This window comes from Chaetodon auriga, chromosome 22, assembly GCF_051107435.1.
Source record: "Chaetodon auriga isolate fChaAug3 chromosome 22, fChaAug3.hap1, whole genome shotgun sequence".
NCBI classification, from domain to species: domain Eukaryota; kingdom Metazoa; phylum Chordata; class Actinopteri; order Chaetodontiformes; family Chaetodontidae; genus Chaetodon; species Chaetodon auriga.
The window spans coordinates 14,094,165-14,112,544 of record NC_135095.1 but is presented as its reverse complement, the minus strand read 5'-3'; the positions used below and the strand labels follow the sequence as shown (position 1 = coordinate 14,112,544).

The 18,380-nt window shown below is 44.0% G+C and overlaps 1 protein-coding gene across 6 annotated transcripts in view; it reads left to right on the top strand.

Annotated features, from left to right (window-relative positions):
- Positions 1-17,992, top strand: part of anks1b (ankyrin repeat and sterile alpha motif domain containing 1B) — a 202,697-nt gene extending 184,705 nt beyond the window's left edge. For 3 of the 6 annotated variants that reach the window (XM_076722032.1, XM_076722030.1, XM_076722033.1), the window contains 8 exons: positions 1,061-1,264; positions 3,243-3,368; positions 6,892-6,963; positions 8,671-8,757; positions 10,088-10,225; positions 10,335-10,502; positions 15,414-15,505; positions 16,699-17,992. In XM_076722032.1, coding sequence (XP_076578147.1) covers positions 1,061-1,264; positions 3,243-3,368; positions 6,892-6,963; positions 8,671-8,757; positions 10,088-10,225; positions 10,335-10,502; positions 15,414-15,505; positions 16,699-16,747 — 936 coding nt within the window. In that variant the 3' untranslated portion in view covers positions 16,748-17,992. Of the gene's footprint in view, positions 1-1,060; positions 1,265-3,242; positions 3,369-6,891; positions 6,964-8,670; positions 8,758-10,087; positions 10,226-10,334; positions 10,503-15,413 lie in introns of all 6 variants that reach the window. The other 3 variants (XM_076722031.1, XM_076722035.1, XM_076722036.1) reach the window with 2 other exon arrangements.
- Positions 17,993-18,380: the final 388 nt, after the last annotated feature.

Sequence of the window (18,380 nt, the reverse complement as noted above, 5' to 3'; positions counted from 1 at the left end):
AGACAGGAACAAAATGGCCGACCCACTGCAGTTTCCTCAGTGCCGGCTTGTCCTGGATACTAATCACAAGGAACTGGCTTTCCCTCTCCCATCGGGGCTTCACTTTAATGTCCTTACAATAGTCTCTTGCTCTTTTTACTGTTGAGCCACGGAGGCCTTCTGCTTCTGAGACGACGCTGAATGTGTTGAACTTTCTGCAACTTCAAACTGTTCACTGTGTCTCAACATGTCCATCAGTTCTGCACAGAGGTGAAAACAAGAAGTGAATATTCACATTTGAGAAGCTGGAATAAGCTAATGTTTGCCATCTGGATAGATTAAGGGAGTAGTTGTTTCAGCCCTAGTTTCACAGAGAAATAGCTGCACCTGGTTTGTGATTGAAGAAAAGCAAGATTAGACTGTGTGGTTTAATACAGAGTGACATGATGTGTTTAAGGGCTGCGTCTGCTCTGAAATACAGTACAAATAGTGGCTTACAGCCGAGCACGTTAGGATAAATGGCCCAGGAGGAGAGCTGGCATGCAAAGTTTTTATACGTCAGCCTCCACAGCCCAGAAATATTTTTAAAAAATCACCTGAAAAATCGATTCTGCTGAGACTCTTCTCATATGTAATCGACTTAGAGTGAATAATCTCTCAGGACAAATGAGATGACCTTGTAGTGTTTGACCACTTCACCGTTAAAACATACAAGTTGTAATTCTTTTGGGAATGTCTGTCTCCGCTCAGCCTGGAAAACCTTTTAAATGAACACCATTTTCCACTTTAAGCACTTGCCCGATGCTCTCACTTCAGTGTTGTGCTTAAGGGTTCTGTCATGGACCTGCTGAGACCTTCCTGTAACAGGAGCGTCTCTGCCCCCCGCTTCACAAAACGCTTAGATACTAGTGATCAGCAGTATGGCAGCGCTGTAGCTGAAAAATAAAATGTGACAGCGCACAGTGAATGCAATTGCTCTACTTATTGTAGCTGCAGCAGTGACACAGCACATTATGAAATGATGAATGAACCCTCTCTTGCTGCCTTCCACCGCTTCAATCCCCAACCCGTTCTGTCCCAGGAGCCCGGCGGGAACCACACTCCTCCCCAGCTCAGCCCGTCGGTGGGCCAGGCAGCGTACACGGCGGGGGTCCCGGGCGGATCTCTGGACGTGCAGCACCTCATCATGCAGGCGGACGCCCGGCGCAGGCAGCGCAGCAATGACAACTACTTTGAGGACGTGCCGCGATCCAAGCTGGAGCGACAGATGGCTCAAGTCAGCATGGTGAGGAAGGGGGGACAGGTTGGAGGGTGAGTGGGGGGGTGGACTGTATTATGAATGGTCGAAGTCGGCTGGAGAAATGCTTCAAGGATAAGTTTGGTAATATTCTATATTCTTTCTTATTGTCAACAAACACACGTTCTACTGCAGAGCGTCAATGAGCCACACTGTTCCTTAATTTCCACGAACACCTACACTATAGTTTACTTTGAGTCAATCCCACACACACCGTCCTGCTGCCATGAATACTCACCACAGCACCAAATGTGTATTAATCAGCGAGATTTCAAAGTTGTATCTTGTCATTTTACAAATTGGAAGCAATAATAAACTAATGAGCTTTCAGGCTGATCACATTTCTCACCAGGACGGTGGAATACGTCTTAATCATAAATTAAGTGTCTCACTAATTAAATGCTGGTCCCAAAAAACTACAAGATGCAGGCCAAAAGTGTTTTATCTGCCTGTTCGGTTGTTGAAAATCCACCAGTAATAATCTGCAGCAGGCAGACCATCTGACACCACCAGCCGTCTTTGTGCTTTAGAGCTCATCGAAATTTTACGAACAAGGAAACAAGAAATTTATGCCTGAAACTTTGGGCTGTAAAACGATAAAATATGCAAACTGCAATCAGGCATAAACAAGTTCTTGACAAAATAAACGTTTATCTGTGGGAGTCTGTCTCGAACACGAAAAGATGCAACACTTAATAGATCTGCGTCAACAAGACAGACTTTTCAGAGCAAGTGTTTCAGCTTTCCAGCCAATTTCAATCTCATCCAAACGCAAAATTAGAACTTTGTCTTCCAATCAGCAGCAGCACGGTGACTTTTCTCTCACACACACACACACACACACACACACACACACACACACACACACACACACACACACACACACACACACACGCACACACACACGTCTGAGGCAGCAGCTGTGTTTTGATTCACTATGATTGGGGTCTTTTTGTGTCTCCGTGTGAATCACAGAGCTTATCAGTGCAGACTACCACACACTTGCGGTTACCCTGCTGAATCTCCTCGGTGTGTGTGCGTCACAGTGTTTCCCCCCTTGTTTTAGAAACAACGCTCTGATGAGTCAGCTTTGCCAGAAGAGAAGGATAACTATTATAGAAAAGAGGAAATATCTTTATTCTCCGTTTCATTACTCCTCCTCTCCGACTGTCGCCGTGTTTCTGTGATTGGTTCCCTCATCACTGTTTTCTCTCTGGCTCTTCCCTCCACTTCTGTTCTCCCCCAACAAAACAAGTGCGACAGCTGACGTCTTTCTAGACACATTTTTAGGTCCTTGGGGTAGCGATGCATTAAAAACTTAGTCCATAAGCAGGGTCAAAGTTTGTGGGAAAAGCGTGTGTAATATTGTAAATCTGGTGCTTTCTAAAGGCTTATCCACAGGCTGTTTACCCAACATCTTTACATCTGCTCATAAGATCTCACCTCCACAGCGCCTCAGCAACTTTCTGACAGCGACTACACACACAAGCAATCAGATAAGGATAGAAGATAGACACACAAGCGTACAGTCACAGGATGTGTGCACAAGGAAATCATCTGGTTTCACTTAACAAGGAATGAAAGACCATAAAACAAGCTTAATTGTTATCCGCAGACATCTGAGAGGGATGCAGATAGGACTTAGCTGTTTCCTCTGTGTAAAAGGTGAAAGCTCAGTGGGTGAAAAAGCAGTGAGACGCAGCAAAGAGTCTTAAACTGGGCTAAGGAACGGGAACATGTAGAAGCCGAGCATAATTCATCCAAGTTTAATTTCCTCTTGGATGTTCTCTGCAGCGTGTTCCTTTGAAGGCATGTTCATGTTCTGTTGCATTATGAACTTACATTTATGAGGCCAACGAGTTATGTCAACACGGGTTACACAGCGCAAGCCCCTCATGTCGTGCCCTATCTTGTAATCTCGTGTGATCCTGCCTGTGTCCTGATGTGCGATTGGTTGTCGTTTCAGGCAGGCGAGTGGTGCGAGCCGATCACGTTGCGTCCGCCCAACGAGGCCACCTCGTCCACCCCGGTGCAGTACTGGCAGCATCACCCCGAGAAGCTCATCTTTCAGTCCTGTGACTACGAAGCCTACGTGAGTCCTCCCCGTCCACCTCACCTCACTCTGCACGCCAGCCTGCAACTAATTATTTTCATTACTAACTAATCTGCAGATGATTTTCTTGATTAATGGATTGATTGTTAGTCTGACGATGGCCCAAAAAGGTGACAACATTTTTTTTTTTGCTCAGCTAAATTCAGCTTTCATTTTAGCTTCTTAACAGTTAGCTGTTGGACTAGCCAATGAGCTGTGGTTGTGTAAACCGTACTGGCGGTGGATGTGAGACTGGCGGTAAAATAGGTGAAAATATCGCTTTGTACACTTCATCTGTCCTGAGAAAGTACTCTTACTGGATTTCTTCTAAAGGTTTTATTACGCTTACAGTAACGAGTGCAGTTGTTGTCAACTTAAGTAAAAGTATTGTTGCCTTTGTTGGTTGAGTAAGGACACCACCCCCCAAAAATGTCCAAAACGCAAGTCGATGGGTTCAAATTACATGTTCGAGGCTGAACCTATTGAATTTTGGCATTTTTGCTTTGCAGAGTTTTGTAGTTGCCTCAATTTTCTATTGACTTGTCAATGAAATGACTAATCAACATACTCCTAAGGTCCTCCTTAAACTCCTTAAAGATCAATGACCTTCAGCTTCACCTTTCAGATAATACTGCACCCATACTGCATCTCAGCAGTTTGATAAATTTAGACCTTTGCCAGTTACATAAAGAGTGTTATATATCCACGTTACCAGGGATACAGACTTGCACCTCTGATTGGTAAAATGCTCAGCATCCAGACTGGGAATGATTACTTACTTGACGCAATTAAAACAGTACAGAAAAGCAACCTGACGTGCCATTGGCTCTCAAAAACAAAGAGGGGGAATTATTAATAATTGTGTATCTCAGAGATTCGTGCTCTGATGGGTTCAGAGGCACTGCTGTGAAGACACGGAAAAGATGTGAGCTGGATGATTAAGTAAGAGAGAGCTGGACAAAGAGAAATAAAATGTGATGCTGAAATCAAATATGAATGAAAGCAAGAAAAGATGAGTGAGAGGAAGTGAATAAGAAAGGAGTTTCCCCAGAGCGAGTCTTCCCTTAGTCAAAAATCGCCCCTTTTTCGTTTTCTCACCTCAGAAGATTGATAGCAGCAGCGTGGACCATTAGGCTTCTGACAGATGTATAACTACACAGGCGATGTGTTTTGGGCGGATGGTGGAGAACGCACCACGGGTGGGCTGTCGGGGGAAAATATGGAGGTGCTTTCATGGAGCCGTTTATGACAACATCTCTAATGCTCGCTGTCCCAGGACAACGGGCTCCAGGAAGCTCAGAGTGAGATAAATGAGCAGGAGCCACGACGGCGGGGGTGGGCAGAGCGTTCTGTATGAATATCTGTGAGCTGGAGGAAGATGGAGAGTGAATACGAATAAATTAGATGGATAAGACAGTGATGGGAGGCAGAGAGGAAAGAGAGGAGTACACTGTGTTTGTGTTAATAGAGAAACCGGGATGGTAAAAAGGCGAAAGGACAGAACTGATGCATCAGCGCTGCTCTCATTTTCATCTCCAGCTCAAAATAAACAAAACCTCCACTTTCAGGACCACCTCAGATGACATCTTAACTTTATTATGTCAGCTTTACAGCCAGAGCTCCGAAATATTATCTGGAGTTATTACAGATCTATTTCCAGTAAAACCCTGCAGACATTCAAACTCCATTACCACACTCGACAGCATGAACAGCCAATGTTATTCTGTTTTCATATTAATCTGAAAGCTACATCGAATATACATGTTGAATTACAGCCTTATTCTTCTTATTTTTTAAGTCATGTCATCCATTTTTCGTTTTAATCTCTAAAGGATAATTGCTTTCACCTGGATTGCCCCTTCATGAACAGAGTAGTACCTGCATTTTGTACAAATTTCTGCACCATTTTGAATTTTTCTGACCGTTCGATTTAAGGTCTGACACCACCAATATTGTCCTCATTTAAGTTTTCTAGTCTTCTCCTCCTTCAGTAATTAATGTCAGGTTTAAAGCCGGTGATGAAACATGACACAAACATAACCTTTAAGGACAAAGTCTGTTTTAAAACAATATTCAGAGTCCCGTATGAACACTGAAATGAAATTTCTTGACAACTTTTGGATGGATTGTCATGTTCTGTAATCACACTGCTGATCTTTCAACACTCTGACTGATGACAAAAAAGCCTGTAAATCGAATGACTTTGCCCTCAGTCTCAGTTGTACTTTGTATTTACTGCTAATTAGCAGATGTTAGCATGCTAACACACAGAACTCAGATGATAAACACGGTGAGACATAACACCTTGTAAACATCAGTATGTTAGGCATTGTGACTTTGACTGTTTCAGCAGGCTGGCATTAGCATTTAGCCTCACAGAGCCTCAGACATTGAATCTTTCTATGTTACAAACCTCTTTGAACGTTATCTAGACCTAATAAAAGACCTCGTCTGTGTGTCCAACAAATACTGCTGTGGACGTGGTAGACAGGACAGCAGCTGGTCTTGTGTGCAACTGTAATGCAATTTCTAGGATAACTGCCAGCAATCCCGCCATAACAGTGATTTAAGATTGTTAGCTTGAATCAAGACAAAGTATTAACATGCCCACATGACCTCCTTCTGATCCACCAAAGACCAAACCGATAATCACAGTCTGTGCTACGGAAAGAAAGTAACTCATCACGCAAAACAATTTGCCGAAAAGGTTTTTCCTCCATAAGCAAATCTATCACTTCAGTTTTGGAGTCATGTACAGATGAGATAAAAAAGCTGTAAATATTTCTCTTCTAATCCACTAAAAGCCTTGTAAGGGTCCCGCTTTAAGGAATAAGGCCTCTTCCATAAGCAGGAAGGGCACCGCGAGGTGGTGAATGTCACACCCATTAAGTGCTCTAATGTCGACATAAACATCGTCCCTGTAAAACACTGTCACTATTAGGAGCTTCTTTATTAAATCAGATGCTACGTGTGCAGAATGTCTGACGCAAAGTCGCATCCAGAGTGAAGGATCTGCCACACTCAGGTGTTATTGTCCTTCCAGGAGCCTCTCTAGGTGGATTTAATCACTGCTGTGTGTGTTTGTGTGCATTTAATCAAACTACATGTTGGTGCAGCTGTCACAGAGAGGTATACTCCACAATTAAAACTATAAATAAGTACACATAATTTACATTTTTGTCTATTGATTTCATTGAGACAACAGACAAAACACTGAAGAGAATAATTCAGCTCTAAATGAAAGCCCTACTACTTCAATCGCTACAACAAACCACTCTTTGCATTGATCGAGCAAAAATGCCAAACTCCTCCCAGTTCAAGCCCCTCGGATGCGAGCTGTGAAAATGAAGCTGCACAATGCCTGGCTGCACAGCACGAGTTCGAAAAGACGGACCCACCAGAGTGTCTGGCACAGCTCAGGAGGTTAATATGGTGGCAGTGTTTTGTATACAGCCATAACGAGACACTCACATGCCTCTCCTGTATTCTGAGCATGCTCTGTGTTTGTGTGTCTTCTCCACAGTACCTGGGCTCCATGCTGGTGAAGGAGCTGAGAGGGACGGAGTCCACACAAGACGCCTGTGCCAAAATGAGGGTAAAGCAACACCGAGCACACTACACCTCTGCTGCTGTTAGGAAAGATCCTGCTAACGTTATTAATATCTATTGCTGAGATCTGGAAACACGGAAATATTGCTGAAGAAAGAAGCTATGAAAAAAAGACCCGAGTTGTAATAAACTGAGGATGCGTGGCATAAAAAACACCCTTACTAGACCTTTAAATCTGGGACACAGTCTGAGTCTGAGTGCCCTCACACTCACACTAGAACTTCTACAAACTTAAAATATCATGCTGGTGGATTAAGTGTGTTGAGGGATTTATTTTTAATATCCTTGCCTGGGTGGCTCAGTGACCCCCCTTTTACCTCACATCACCTTATCACTTCCTCTCACTTTGTGTTGTGCTGCTCTCTCTATCTTGTTCTTCCTCTGCTGTATTTCTCACTGCTGTTATCTGTCTCCTGCTATCATGTCTTTTCTTCCTGCTCGCTCACCCTCTCAATATTTTACTGTAACACTGACTCTCACTCTCATCCTGAGCTGCTGCAGTGTGGAGATAAATGTTAATATTCATGAGCAGAGCTTTCTGTTCCTCTCCCGTCCTCCCTCTCTTCTTCTGTCTATGCTGCCACATCAGAGGGCATCTTTCTTTCCTCTGCCTCTCTTCTTCTTCAGTTTGTCACACCTTTGCTGCGCACCAAGGTCGTAATTAAGTGCAGTGAGATGCACATCGCATCATTCTGGCTTCCACCTTCCTTCTTTACGCGCTCGCTCCGGTTCCCAGCATCCCTCCTTTCATCTGTCCCTCCATCCTTCCACCATGGATGTGTAAATCCCGACTTCACAGCCTCTAGCTGGGTATCTGCCAGCGAAGCCAGGCAGCGCTGCCTTTGTCAGCTTTTCAGCGTTACCTGATCCTGACAAGGCTGAACCGCCGCAGCAACACGCTGCGAGCAGGGAGGAAAGAAACAGAACAGAGGAAAAGAAACAGATAGGGAAGAGATAGCAGCGAGTAGATTCAGCAATGGGGAGAAAGGAGGGATGGCACGTGACAGAAATATGGATAGTGAGAGACAAGCGATGAAAGACAAGAAGTGATACAGAGAAAGCAGGAAAGTTACTCATCTCATGTTGATATATGTGAATATATTACAGCTTTTGGCAGGTAGAATGACGGCTTAGAGGGTGACACTGACATCGCTGTAAATCACACGATTCGCCACAGCACCTCGCTGCATAATGACTTTAAATATAGGTAATTGCGGTGTGTTAAAGTGCCAATATGTAATTAAAAAGAACGAAGAGAGATATACAGCAGGAGCCTGATGCGGCTTATAAGCTGATAGACTTATTGGATGCAGCACTGCGGTCGATTGGGTTTAGACATGTAATTCGGAAGCAGTTGGTTTTTTTTATGAGGCCCCTGACAACCCTTAACCTTTGGAGATGATTTGAATTGACTTTGGTAATTAAGGAGGAAGCCTTAAAAGCCAGATTAGCTCATTTACCTCACGCTTTCTTTAGCTCTTCAGCTTCCATTTGTTTTTCTCACATGGCGTCATAGCTTCCCAGACGTGGACGGAAGTCTCGTATGAAACTGAAAGGTTATTAAATTCACTGGAGACGTCTACCAACTGAAATCCTCTAATCTGAGTCAAATTATAATTCTCAACTGATCACTGCCTCAAAAGTCACTGCCGCCTTCCTCCTCTTGTGTTGTCTGTTTTTTGTGCGCTCCAAGAAGTCGACGGAACAGATGAAGAAAGTGCCGACCATCGTGCTCTCCGTGTCCTACAAAGGAGTGAAGTTCATCGATGCCACAAATAAGGTAACACTCACAGCTCACTTCCTGTGACTGTAAGTAACACGTGAAAGGTCAGGCTTTTGAGCCGGTGTCAGAAATGGCCGACACAGCAGTGCTGAGGTCTGCTTTGGCTGCAGCCTGACTGATTTAAGACTATATGGTGTAAAAAATCAATAAGGTGTAAAAGAGGGCAAAACACAAACAGGCGATAATTAGTATGGAATACATATGCTGGGAAAAATCAATAACAATCAACTGGGTTCATTAAATCCTTAATGGGATGTTTGAAAAGCTCATAAAAAACTTTGGAGGGTTTAATGTGTTTAATGTAATGAGTTTGTGTCTGTGTGCCGATATCACGTGAAGGCAGTCGTTCCCGTCAGGTAAAGAGTCCCGTTCATACATGTAAAACAGTCCGCCTGGATGAAAACGGGGCACAGTGAGAAAGTATTTGAAGATAATTATACGCATGCAGCAGAAGATGAGCATAATTTGCACATAGTCGGTACATTTGGAGTTCAGAGCTCGTCCCCGGGCGACGCTGCACAGACTCAAGTAATACAGAAAGTGATGACACGGTGGCCAGATGGTGACACCAGACACCAGGATGTGTTGTGTCTCTCTTTGCCCAAACTGTTCAGTGTCAGACAAACTTTTCTCTTGGCTCTGCGTGGTAACAGAACATGAGCTGGTCCCGCCTCTAACATCAGGCATCGCCACTCACCCTGCTCAGACATTTAGCAGCTGACCCGTTTACAAAATCTACATCTCAGTTTTCTCCAAGTCCCCAGATCCTACTGTACATTACAGACTGAATAAAGAATGATACAACAGAAGAGTAATAAATCAATTAAAGGGATAAGGCACACTAAAAAGTGACAGCAGCTTCACCTGGATTCACCTCTGGAATATTTTGTGAAAGTACTAAATCCCTTCCTGAGCTCACCTCTGTGCTGTCACAGTGCAGAGACAGTGGATTCCCACTGACCTTACAAAAACAATCAATAGTATGACCAAAAGAAATCTGTTTTCCTAATGTTTGCCCTCACTAAACTTTGTTTTGGGGCTTTGAGTTTCTATAATTCACAGCTCTGAGATGTGCTTTAATTAACACAAGTCTAAGTGTTCTCCAGCGACATTACCAGAGGACACATTCCAACTCAGCGACTCCAGAAAACTCTCAAACCAAAATTGTGCTACAGTCATTATGGTTTTGGGATGTGTGAAATGAGATGAATAATAAATCAGATTTGTTTTTCCGTGAAGTGGCTCACTGGAGATAATCAACAATCTCTCCCTGCACCTCTTTATCTTCCTGCCTCTGTCTTTCTTTGCTCTCTCTGTCTCTCTGCAGAACATCATAGCAGAACATGAGATTCGTAACATCTCGTGTGCGGCTCAGGATCCAGAGGATCTCTCTACATTTGCCTACATCACCAAAGACCTCAAGTCCAGTCACCACTACTGCCACGTCTTCACTGCTTTTGATGTGGTCAGTGCTGACGCTGCATCTGTGTGTTTCTGTGAACAGATATCATACTCACAGTGCCTCTAATGTCACACTGGACTCTCACGCCTGTTTGCTTTCACCCTCTTGTCAGAACTTGGCGTATGAGATCATCCTGACACTTGGCCAGGCCTTCGAGGTGGCCTACCAGCTGGCCCTGCAGGCCAGGAAGAGCGGCCACGGATCGTCCACGCTGCCTGAGAGCTTCGACAGCAAGCCCAGCAAACCCGTCCCCAAACCCCGTGTCAACATCCGCAAATCTGTAAGCATCGCTGCCACACAGCCGCACTCCTGTTAAAGAGAAAATCCATCCTAATCTGAAATTCACATCAGCTGGTTTTTGAAGGTTCCTCATGGAGTAGATGATAACATTTCTATGAAGTGGATCCTCTACATCTTACAGCTTTTCCATGATAAGCTTAAGGTTTAGATGGTCTTTCAAAAACTGATACACAGAACAGGACTGATCATAAAAGAACTGTGTTTTAAGATGGATTTTCACTTTAACTTCTGATACTACCTTTCAAACTCTTGACTCAAACTTAGCCGTTATGTATCTGCTTCTAATCAAATCTAACCAGCATCCCATCAACTCTGTCCCATTTACACTGGAAACTGTCCACAATTTCCATCCCTCTGCTCTGATTCGTCCCGGTCTCTCATCCCAGCTCAACTACGTCGTTCTCCTACTCTCAGTTTCAGTCTCAGTTTGGTGCACTGGGATTTTCCTGGAGCGTTTGTGTTTAGCGTGTGTGAGCCTTGGTCCAGCAGACAGTGTGGCAGAGGTGTAGGTGGATATTTGATCTGTTAAGCGTCCGTCCGGTCTTGTTGTCCCTGCAGTCTCTTACACACTGGGCTGATTGATGAGGCCTGTTTGCATAGCGCTCTGGGGAGGCTTTCTGGGCTCGCCTCACTGTGTGTGTGTGAGAGTGTGTGTTTGTGTGCAACAAGGTAAAGAATCCTCAAGTGAAAGACTCCTACATACTGCAGCCCTGCATGGAGAATTAATTTGTTGACATTTCAGTCCATGAGCTCCTCATCAAAGATTGCTGTGGTGTGCAGGGTTTCTGATGTGTCTGAGCAAACAGCAAAGGGTGCACAGAATCTACAGACCGACCTCCAACGTTTACCTGTTTATCGTGTTTCCAGTGTCTGATGTTAGTTCATTAGCAGCAGAGTTAAACCTGAAATACACACGTTACTGTTGATTTTGTTAAAGGTTATGGACGCAAAACTTTTTCACTGCCTTGTTTTGATAAATGTTTTTTCTGGAAACCAACACAAGCAGCAGTACAAGGACTCTGTCCAACAAATGGCCCAAAATTGGCTGAATTGATTCAGAGCTAATAAGATTAAGAGTCTGACCAGAGATTTGATGCCAGCTTTCTGTGCTTAAAGGTGCCCTCTGGAGGTTTTACTTGTAAACATACAAACGTTATGTTTACATTCGTTTTTTTCTCACCAAAGCCCAACTTTGAGATCTAAAGTTAAACCAGACGATTTTTACATCGGATATTGTTTACATCCATGCTTCGCTAACTTAATCTTTGTTGGCAACTTGCTGTGCCTACTTGCATGTTAGCGCCCCTTAGTGGCAATCAGTGGAACGCGATCACGCTACAAGTGGTCAAAAATGCTACAGGGTCCATTTAACAGTCTTATTTCAGTCAGGACAATACCGTATTGCCGTTCGATACTCAGCCCAAGCTTTGTGGTGTTAGATACTTCTGTCCCACATTCTATCATGAATTTCTGTGTGTGTATACGTGCAAACATGTGTGGCCTTTCTTCATGCCTTCTCCAACCACAGCGTCACAAAGTCTATCTGTAAACCTTTCAACCTCCCATTAACCCGCGACAGAGCGTTAAAATAGTCACACTAACCCACTCCTCCACCGACACACATCGGCTGGCACTGCAGCACACGTGTGTGTCTAAAGGATACAGTGGTATAGTGTTACGTCGGCGGCAGTAGTGTGCTTAGACCAAAATTAAGTCCATTTACATACTGTGAGCCACGGAAGAACGAGATGGTGATGGAGGTGAATCGGTGGCTCCGGAGGAATGGTCTCACTTTCTAAAGTTAGAGCGAGATGTGAGGCAGTGAGGAAAGACGGAGTGAGAGGAAAAGCTAGAAGAAGAGCACATGTGTTTGTGTGTTTGCTCTCTTCTTTCGCAAAGCTTGCGTGTGGTCCTGTGCCTACAGAGATGATGGACGATGGCATGTGTATGCACAATCTGCTGACTCTGCAACCATTACATTAACCATTAATTGCCTTTTTCCTCCCTGTGTTCATATGTGTGTGTGTGCGTGTGCGTGTGTGTGTGTGTGTGGTGTAGTTAATGGCTTGTGGTGTGCAGCAGGGCAAAGATACCGCAGTATTCACTTAATATTCCTGCCACCTGCCAGCCATAATCTCCATCCTGCAGCACCTCTCAAGCCCCTGTGCCTTAAAATACAGTTGCTTTGTCTCTCTGCCCACAAGTATCTGTTTCTCCACACTCTCCTATTCATATTTATGTCATGTATGTGAGCATATCTGCTTGTAAATGTCCCTCAACATCTACTTAACTTTCCCTTGTGTGTTTGAGTGGGTTCGATGTGACCCTGTTCTCTTTGATCAGCATCGGCATGTTGTGTAATCTGAGCGCAGCTTCAAAACGGGATTGAAATATATGACCCAAACCGTGTATGATTGAGTTTTTCTGTTGTGAAAAGGGAGTGAAAAAGCCTTCCAGTGAAGTGAAAATAGCTGCTGCTTCGTTTTCGACTGAAGTGGAACCACAAGCTATGTCGCCTCATTGGCAGGATTTTTCACGACCTTGAGTCGATCTGAAATTGGAAGTCTGTCTTGTGACGATGCTCCTGCAGAGTGAGGTTTTGTACAGTGGCCGTGCCGTGTTCATCTTGCTCGGAGTGTTTTTGCCATCCGGGAGTTGTTGCTATATAAATGTGGCGCAAGATGGCCTAGCTTTAGTTTTGTAGTGACGCTGCTGTTCCACTACGCTGCCAGGGCGATGACTTTGCTGCCATGTTTTTGCCATGGTTTTGGCGTGGTGTTGCCTTTCCCTGTTTCCATGCAGCCGCTCTGTCATCGCTGTGGTTTCGCCTTGCTGCTGTGTTGTTTTCCCTGTTCGTGTTGCTGAGCAGGCCCACTTTGACCTGTGTATGACCTCTGCCCCTGTAGGTCATCATGTCCCCCTCCAGCCGCTGGTCACTGGGCCACATTTACACCCCTCACCGGCCTCCTCTCCACCCTCCTCTTCCTCCCCCTCGACTCTTCCATCTTCCTCACAAAGCTCAGTCACAGGTCCTCCACGCTTTTCCTTCTCTTATCCTTTATTTTCACATTATTTTCTTTGAGTCAAGGAGAAAGCGTCGTCTGTAAGTGCTTCCATTTTATTCTCTCGCTTTTATTCAACTGACTCTGCATCCTTGTGTGGTCTGTTTGCAGTGAATGTGTCTCATTATTCAGTTCCTACCCCTATCTCCCATATCATAACCGTTAGTAGCATTAGTGTGAAGAACACAGATGTGTCACTTCTCGAAAAGCCAGCCCATTTCTTCTTTACAGCTAATCTAGAGCCAAACACAGACCTCGACTTCAGTGCCTCCATCTGTTTTTACTTGCCCTGCTGTGCCGATTCAACCTGTGGATGGGGATACACTGCCTCTTTAAGATGCATATTTGCTATAAGCACCACTTTAAGATACGCTAAAAGTTTATAAAATCATTAAAACCTTCATTGAATACTTGGAATGAGCTTTCACACTTGGAGTGCTTTCCCTCCCTCATTCATCCACCTCTTCGCCCCTCACACAAGGCAGTTGAATTTTTTTAAGGGTCACCAGAAGAAGACTGCATGGCCAGAGCGTGATTCCATTGCAGACGGCATGTTTAGCATCGGTTTGGATAACTGAGGTTGCTGTCTTTGAGGGTCTGCAGAGCCGAATCACACGCTGGAAGCTGACCCTTCTGCATAAAATCAAAACAGCGGTGTTGGTGTAAAACATATTTTGAAGGCAGGCATTGTTCCCTCCAAGGCTTCATGTATCATGATGAATTTGATCCTGGTGATGCTCTGGTGAGTTCGTCACTAAGCATGATGGCGTTGTGCTGCTGTGAGATTGAAAGTGTGTTTGTCCTTAATTCTGTTACCCCATAACAAGATTTTAAGGTCTTTCTGTGGTTGTGTGAGAGGGTAGAGAACTGGATTAGTATTAGTTAGTTTGTGTACTGTTGCTGTAGCAGTGTTGAGAGAAGATAAGAGAAACATGGCTCTGTTAGTGCACTGCAGAACTGAGATTAACTCTGTCGATCCCAGAAGCAGAGATTTAATTCTTTTTAGAAAATATGAACACTATATTTAGATGCATTTCATATTTTTGTTCATGTATTATTATTAGCATTAGACAGAGCGCAAGTACAAATTTAGTCTCCTACTGTCAAAACCGCAGCTCTCACACTCAAGTCTCCCCTCCCCCCAAATTATCTGAAAATAACCCAATAGATTAGAGGGAAAACACCCTCAGCAACAAAACCCAGCCGTCTGATTGGTTGCTGTGAGGTTATTTTTGAAAGCAATGAGGGCTGCTTGGTTTGTTTCTCAGCTTTGAAGTGACAATAACTTCACAGTGGCAGCAGCAGACAAGAGTCCACAGCTCCTGACAGTCGAAGCTGTCATGATATACAGGAAGTGCACTGCTGTACATGTACATACCGGACAGGACCGGCATCTTGTATTTACAGATGTGCAGATATGGAAAATGAATTTCCTCTCTCAGACTGAGCTTCTGTCTATGATCTCAGTTCTCCTTCCTCATCTATGCCCCATCTCCCTTTTTCATTTGACTGATTATTTTCCATTACATGACTTCAAGCAGCAAATTCTCCATCTCATTGATTCTACCGTCCAACTCTGTTTTCACTTACTTTATTAGCATGAAATTGTATCAGAAGATTGCCCCTACAGTGTGCAAAATGTCGATTTTCAACTGAAACAGCTGTTTGCATTCAAAATGATGGGATGGTTTGGTTTGAAATCATGCATCCTCAAGTACAAAGTCAAAACAGTAATGCGTAGTATCGTTGAGAATATGCAGGTCATTGAAAATAATTGGGTTCTTTTTCAGACTTGTCTCTCTCTCCTGTCACATCTCGTTCTGTGTCAGATGGAGCAGCCGTCCATGGACCAGAAGGGCCACGCCAACGTGCCGTGGATTGTGGAGCCGGGTCAGGAGGCCAAGAGAGGAGTCAACACCAAGTACGAGACCACTATTTTCTAACATACACCCGCCTTGTCCACTCCTGTGTGTGTGTGCCTTTCAGAGGTTGCCCTGTACTGGGGCCCCGCCCCGGAGTTGGGCACGAGCGACGCACGCCGCCGCGTCACCTCACCGGCTGAAAAATAAAAAACAAAACATCCCGCCCCGCCCCCGTTAGCCGAGCCTGTCCACTGCATGATGACGTTTGGCGCTGCGCTGTCTCTTTGTTCTTTCTCCTTGTCTCCTCTCTTTCGTTTCTGCTCTCCCCCTCTTTGGCCCGGGCCCCATCCTCCTGCCTGCAGGGCTGGCGCATGACCTTTGAACCCAGGGCTGTGGTGCACTTCTCTGTCTCCACCTGTAGGGGAATTGGGTCTGTTTTTCCACTTCCTGTTTGTCGGTCAGTCAGCAGTCAACCAGTCGGTTGTTCTGCTTCAAGCTTCTCGTTCTGTTTTTTTTTTTTCTTCCTGTTGATGGGTGCAACCGTTTGGCTTCGTCTCTCTCCTCCTTTTTTCTCCTGACTGCCTCCATCCCTCGCTTTCTTTACATCTCAGCCCCTTTGTCAAACCGCCCCTGACAATTTGAATGAGATTTGTTATCAGAGTACTGCTAAGCGCTGTGACAGTGTTTTAGCTGTCTGTTGAGCCCAGAGTGGGAGCTGACAATGATGAGGGCTGTTGTCAAAACGATGACAACTGGAGGAAGGGTCAGACTTTTTAGACATTTTTTTAAATCAACAAGGAGAGCTGAATTACAGGAGAGGTGATGTAGCACAGTCTAACTTTGACTCAAACTGGTTCATCCAGCAGGCTACTAGAATGTATTTCAACTTTTTGATTCTTTCTATCAGATTATTTTTTTGAAAATACTAACAAACTTGTGAATTTCTTTGTCAAACAACTTTAAACTTGACCTGTGACACAGGAAGAAGTAGGTGGTTTTAGTTTTTTCTTTTATAGCACCTTTTTTCGGCACATGTGTGTGTATGTGTTCAGAATTCTTTTAACCACGTGGATTTTTCCCTGGCTGTAAACTTTGTTTTATTTGGGAGGGGGAAAAAAAATCTTGTATGTAAAAGGTTTAGCATGTGGCTTGTGAGACGCATGGTGGCCATTTTGGATTTGCTGAGCAGGGGGGCCGGTGGAGAGGCGGGGTGTGAGGGCTCTCTCGATAAGTGATGTCATCTCATTTGCAGGGCAATGCCGGACGCTCATGTCTATTACTGTGGAATGCAAAGAATGTAGCCAGCCCTAAACACGGACCTTGTCACACATACAATGCAAAATGGACTACAAAGGACTCCAAACATGGACGCTACTCCACAGTGTTTAAGGTTGACTACAAAATTTTAACATCATTCATCCACATGATGCTTGACACAGTAAACATTATGACAAACAGACACTTAAACACACTATCAGGACTGCATCTTGACAGACGACGGTCTGCTCTGAATGTACACTTATTTGAAAGCAGCCTCAACTTTCTGCAACTACAGCAGGATCCGTTTTATGTGCCCGACTGGAAGGAATGACCTGTGAACTTTAGGGCCGGTCACGGGGTCTCCGTGGGGACTGTGAGTATGGTTACAGGGCATCTGCTGGTGACAGACAATGGGCTCGCGTCAATGTTGGAATAGGCATGGGTTTGAGGACGTCCGGCTGGCGCTTTTGGTTTTATTTTCTTTCGAGTCAGAAAATAATACAGAGATATATGCACAAGCGTGTAAATGTGATTGGACGAGCTGCAACACGCTCAAGATGCAACAGGTGTGTCTCGTCATAACAGATGATGAACCTATGTGAACAAAAACAGCATCTGGCGTTAAAAAAAAAAGAAAAAAAAAAAAAGTATTCTATTCGTATTGCCCGACATTTTAATGTTTAATATGAGAGTATTATATTACCATGATGATTATGATTATTCTTGTGTGCAATTCTTGTCTACTGTTGTCTTAATGTTACATTATTTTTCTATGATATGAACCTTGGGCTTGAGAATGATGGCCATCCTTTAAAAAATCTGAAACTAGATGATCATACTTACTGAGTGAATGTTGCAGGTGGCTAGCTAACTCTTGTCAGGTCGAATCCTACATCATTTCTCATGGGGCTCTACTCTTATCTAGCAGATGTACTATTTTAAACGCAGTATTACTGTATTATTTGGATGAGAAATTGTCCAATTATAAAATGTATATAGATATTTTGCCAACTCATTGTTCATACATGTAATGTAAAAGAGAAAAGAATAAAGGATTTGCAGTACATGGCACTGGAAACAAGGTACCAAAATAAAGGTTGGAAATCAAGAAGTGGTAGATTGTAGAGGTTGTATTTTGAGTGAAAACTAAATGGGTTGTTTGGTGACATCACTGCTGACCAACTTATGTACATAGGCTTGGGCTTCCAGCACACTGATTTTTGTAATTTTGGCCATTATTTATATCCTTGTAAAGCACACGGAATAAAATATGACTTGTAAAACCATTATTTGTCCCTGGGATAAAGCTGTCACGAGTTATTTCCTTTTTCTAAATGCTCACTACATAAAAAGGTTTGGCTACCGTCCTTTAGGGATTCTGAGAAAGTGTGAAAGGAGAATTTTATTCATTGCAGAAACGTCTACATTTATGTAACATACAGCTAATTATGTATAATCGTTCTGTCAACAATAAGCCATCTAATACCAAACTGACCTCGTAGTAATGATTGTCACATACCTCGTGTTGGCTGTAGGTCCAGGCTGTGGTGGCAGTGGCTTCAGCGCTCGTCCTTCCAGCACCTTAACACTGAGACACAGACAGACAAACAGTTATTAATCTTCTGCAGAATTCAAACCAAGAATCTAACAAAGAATCGTTCACATACTAACTGA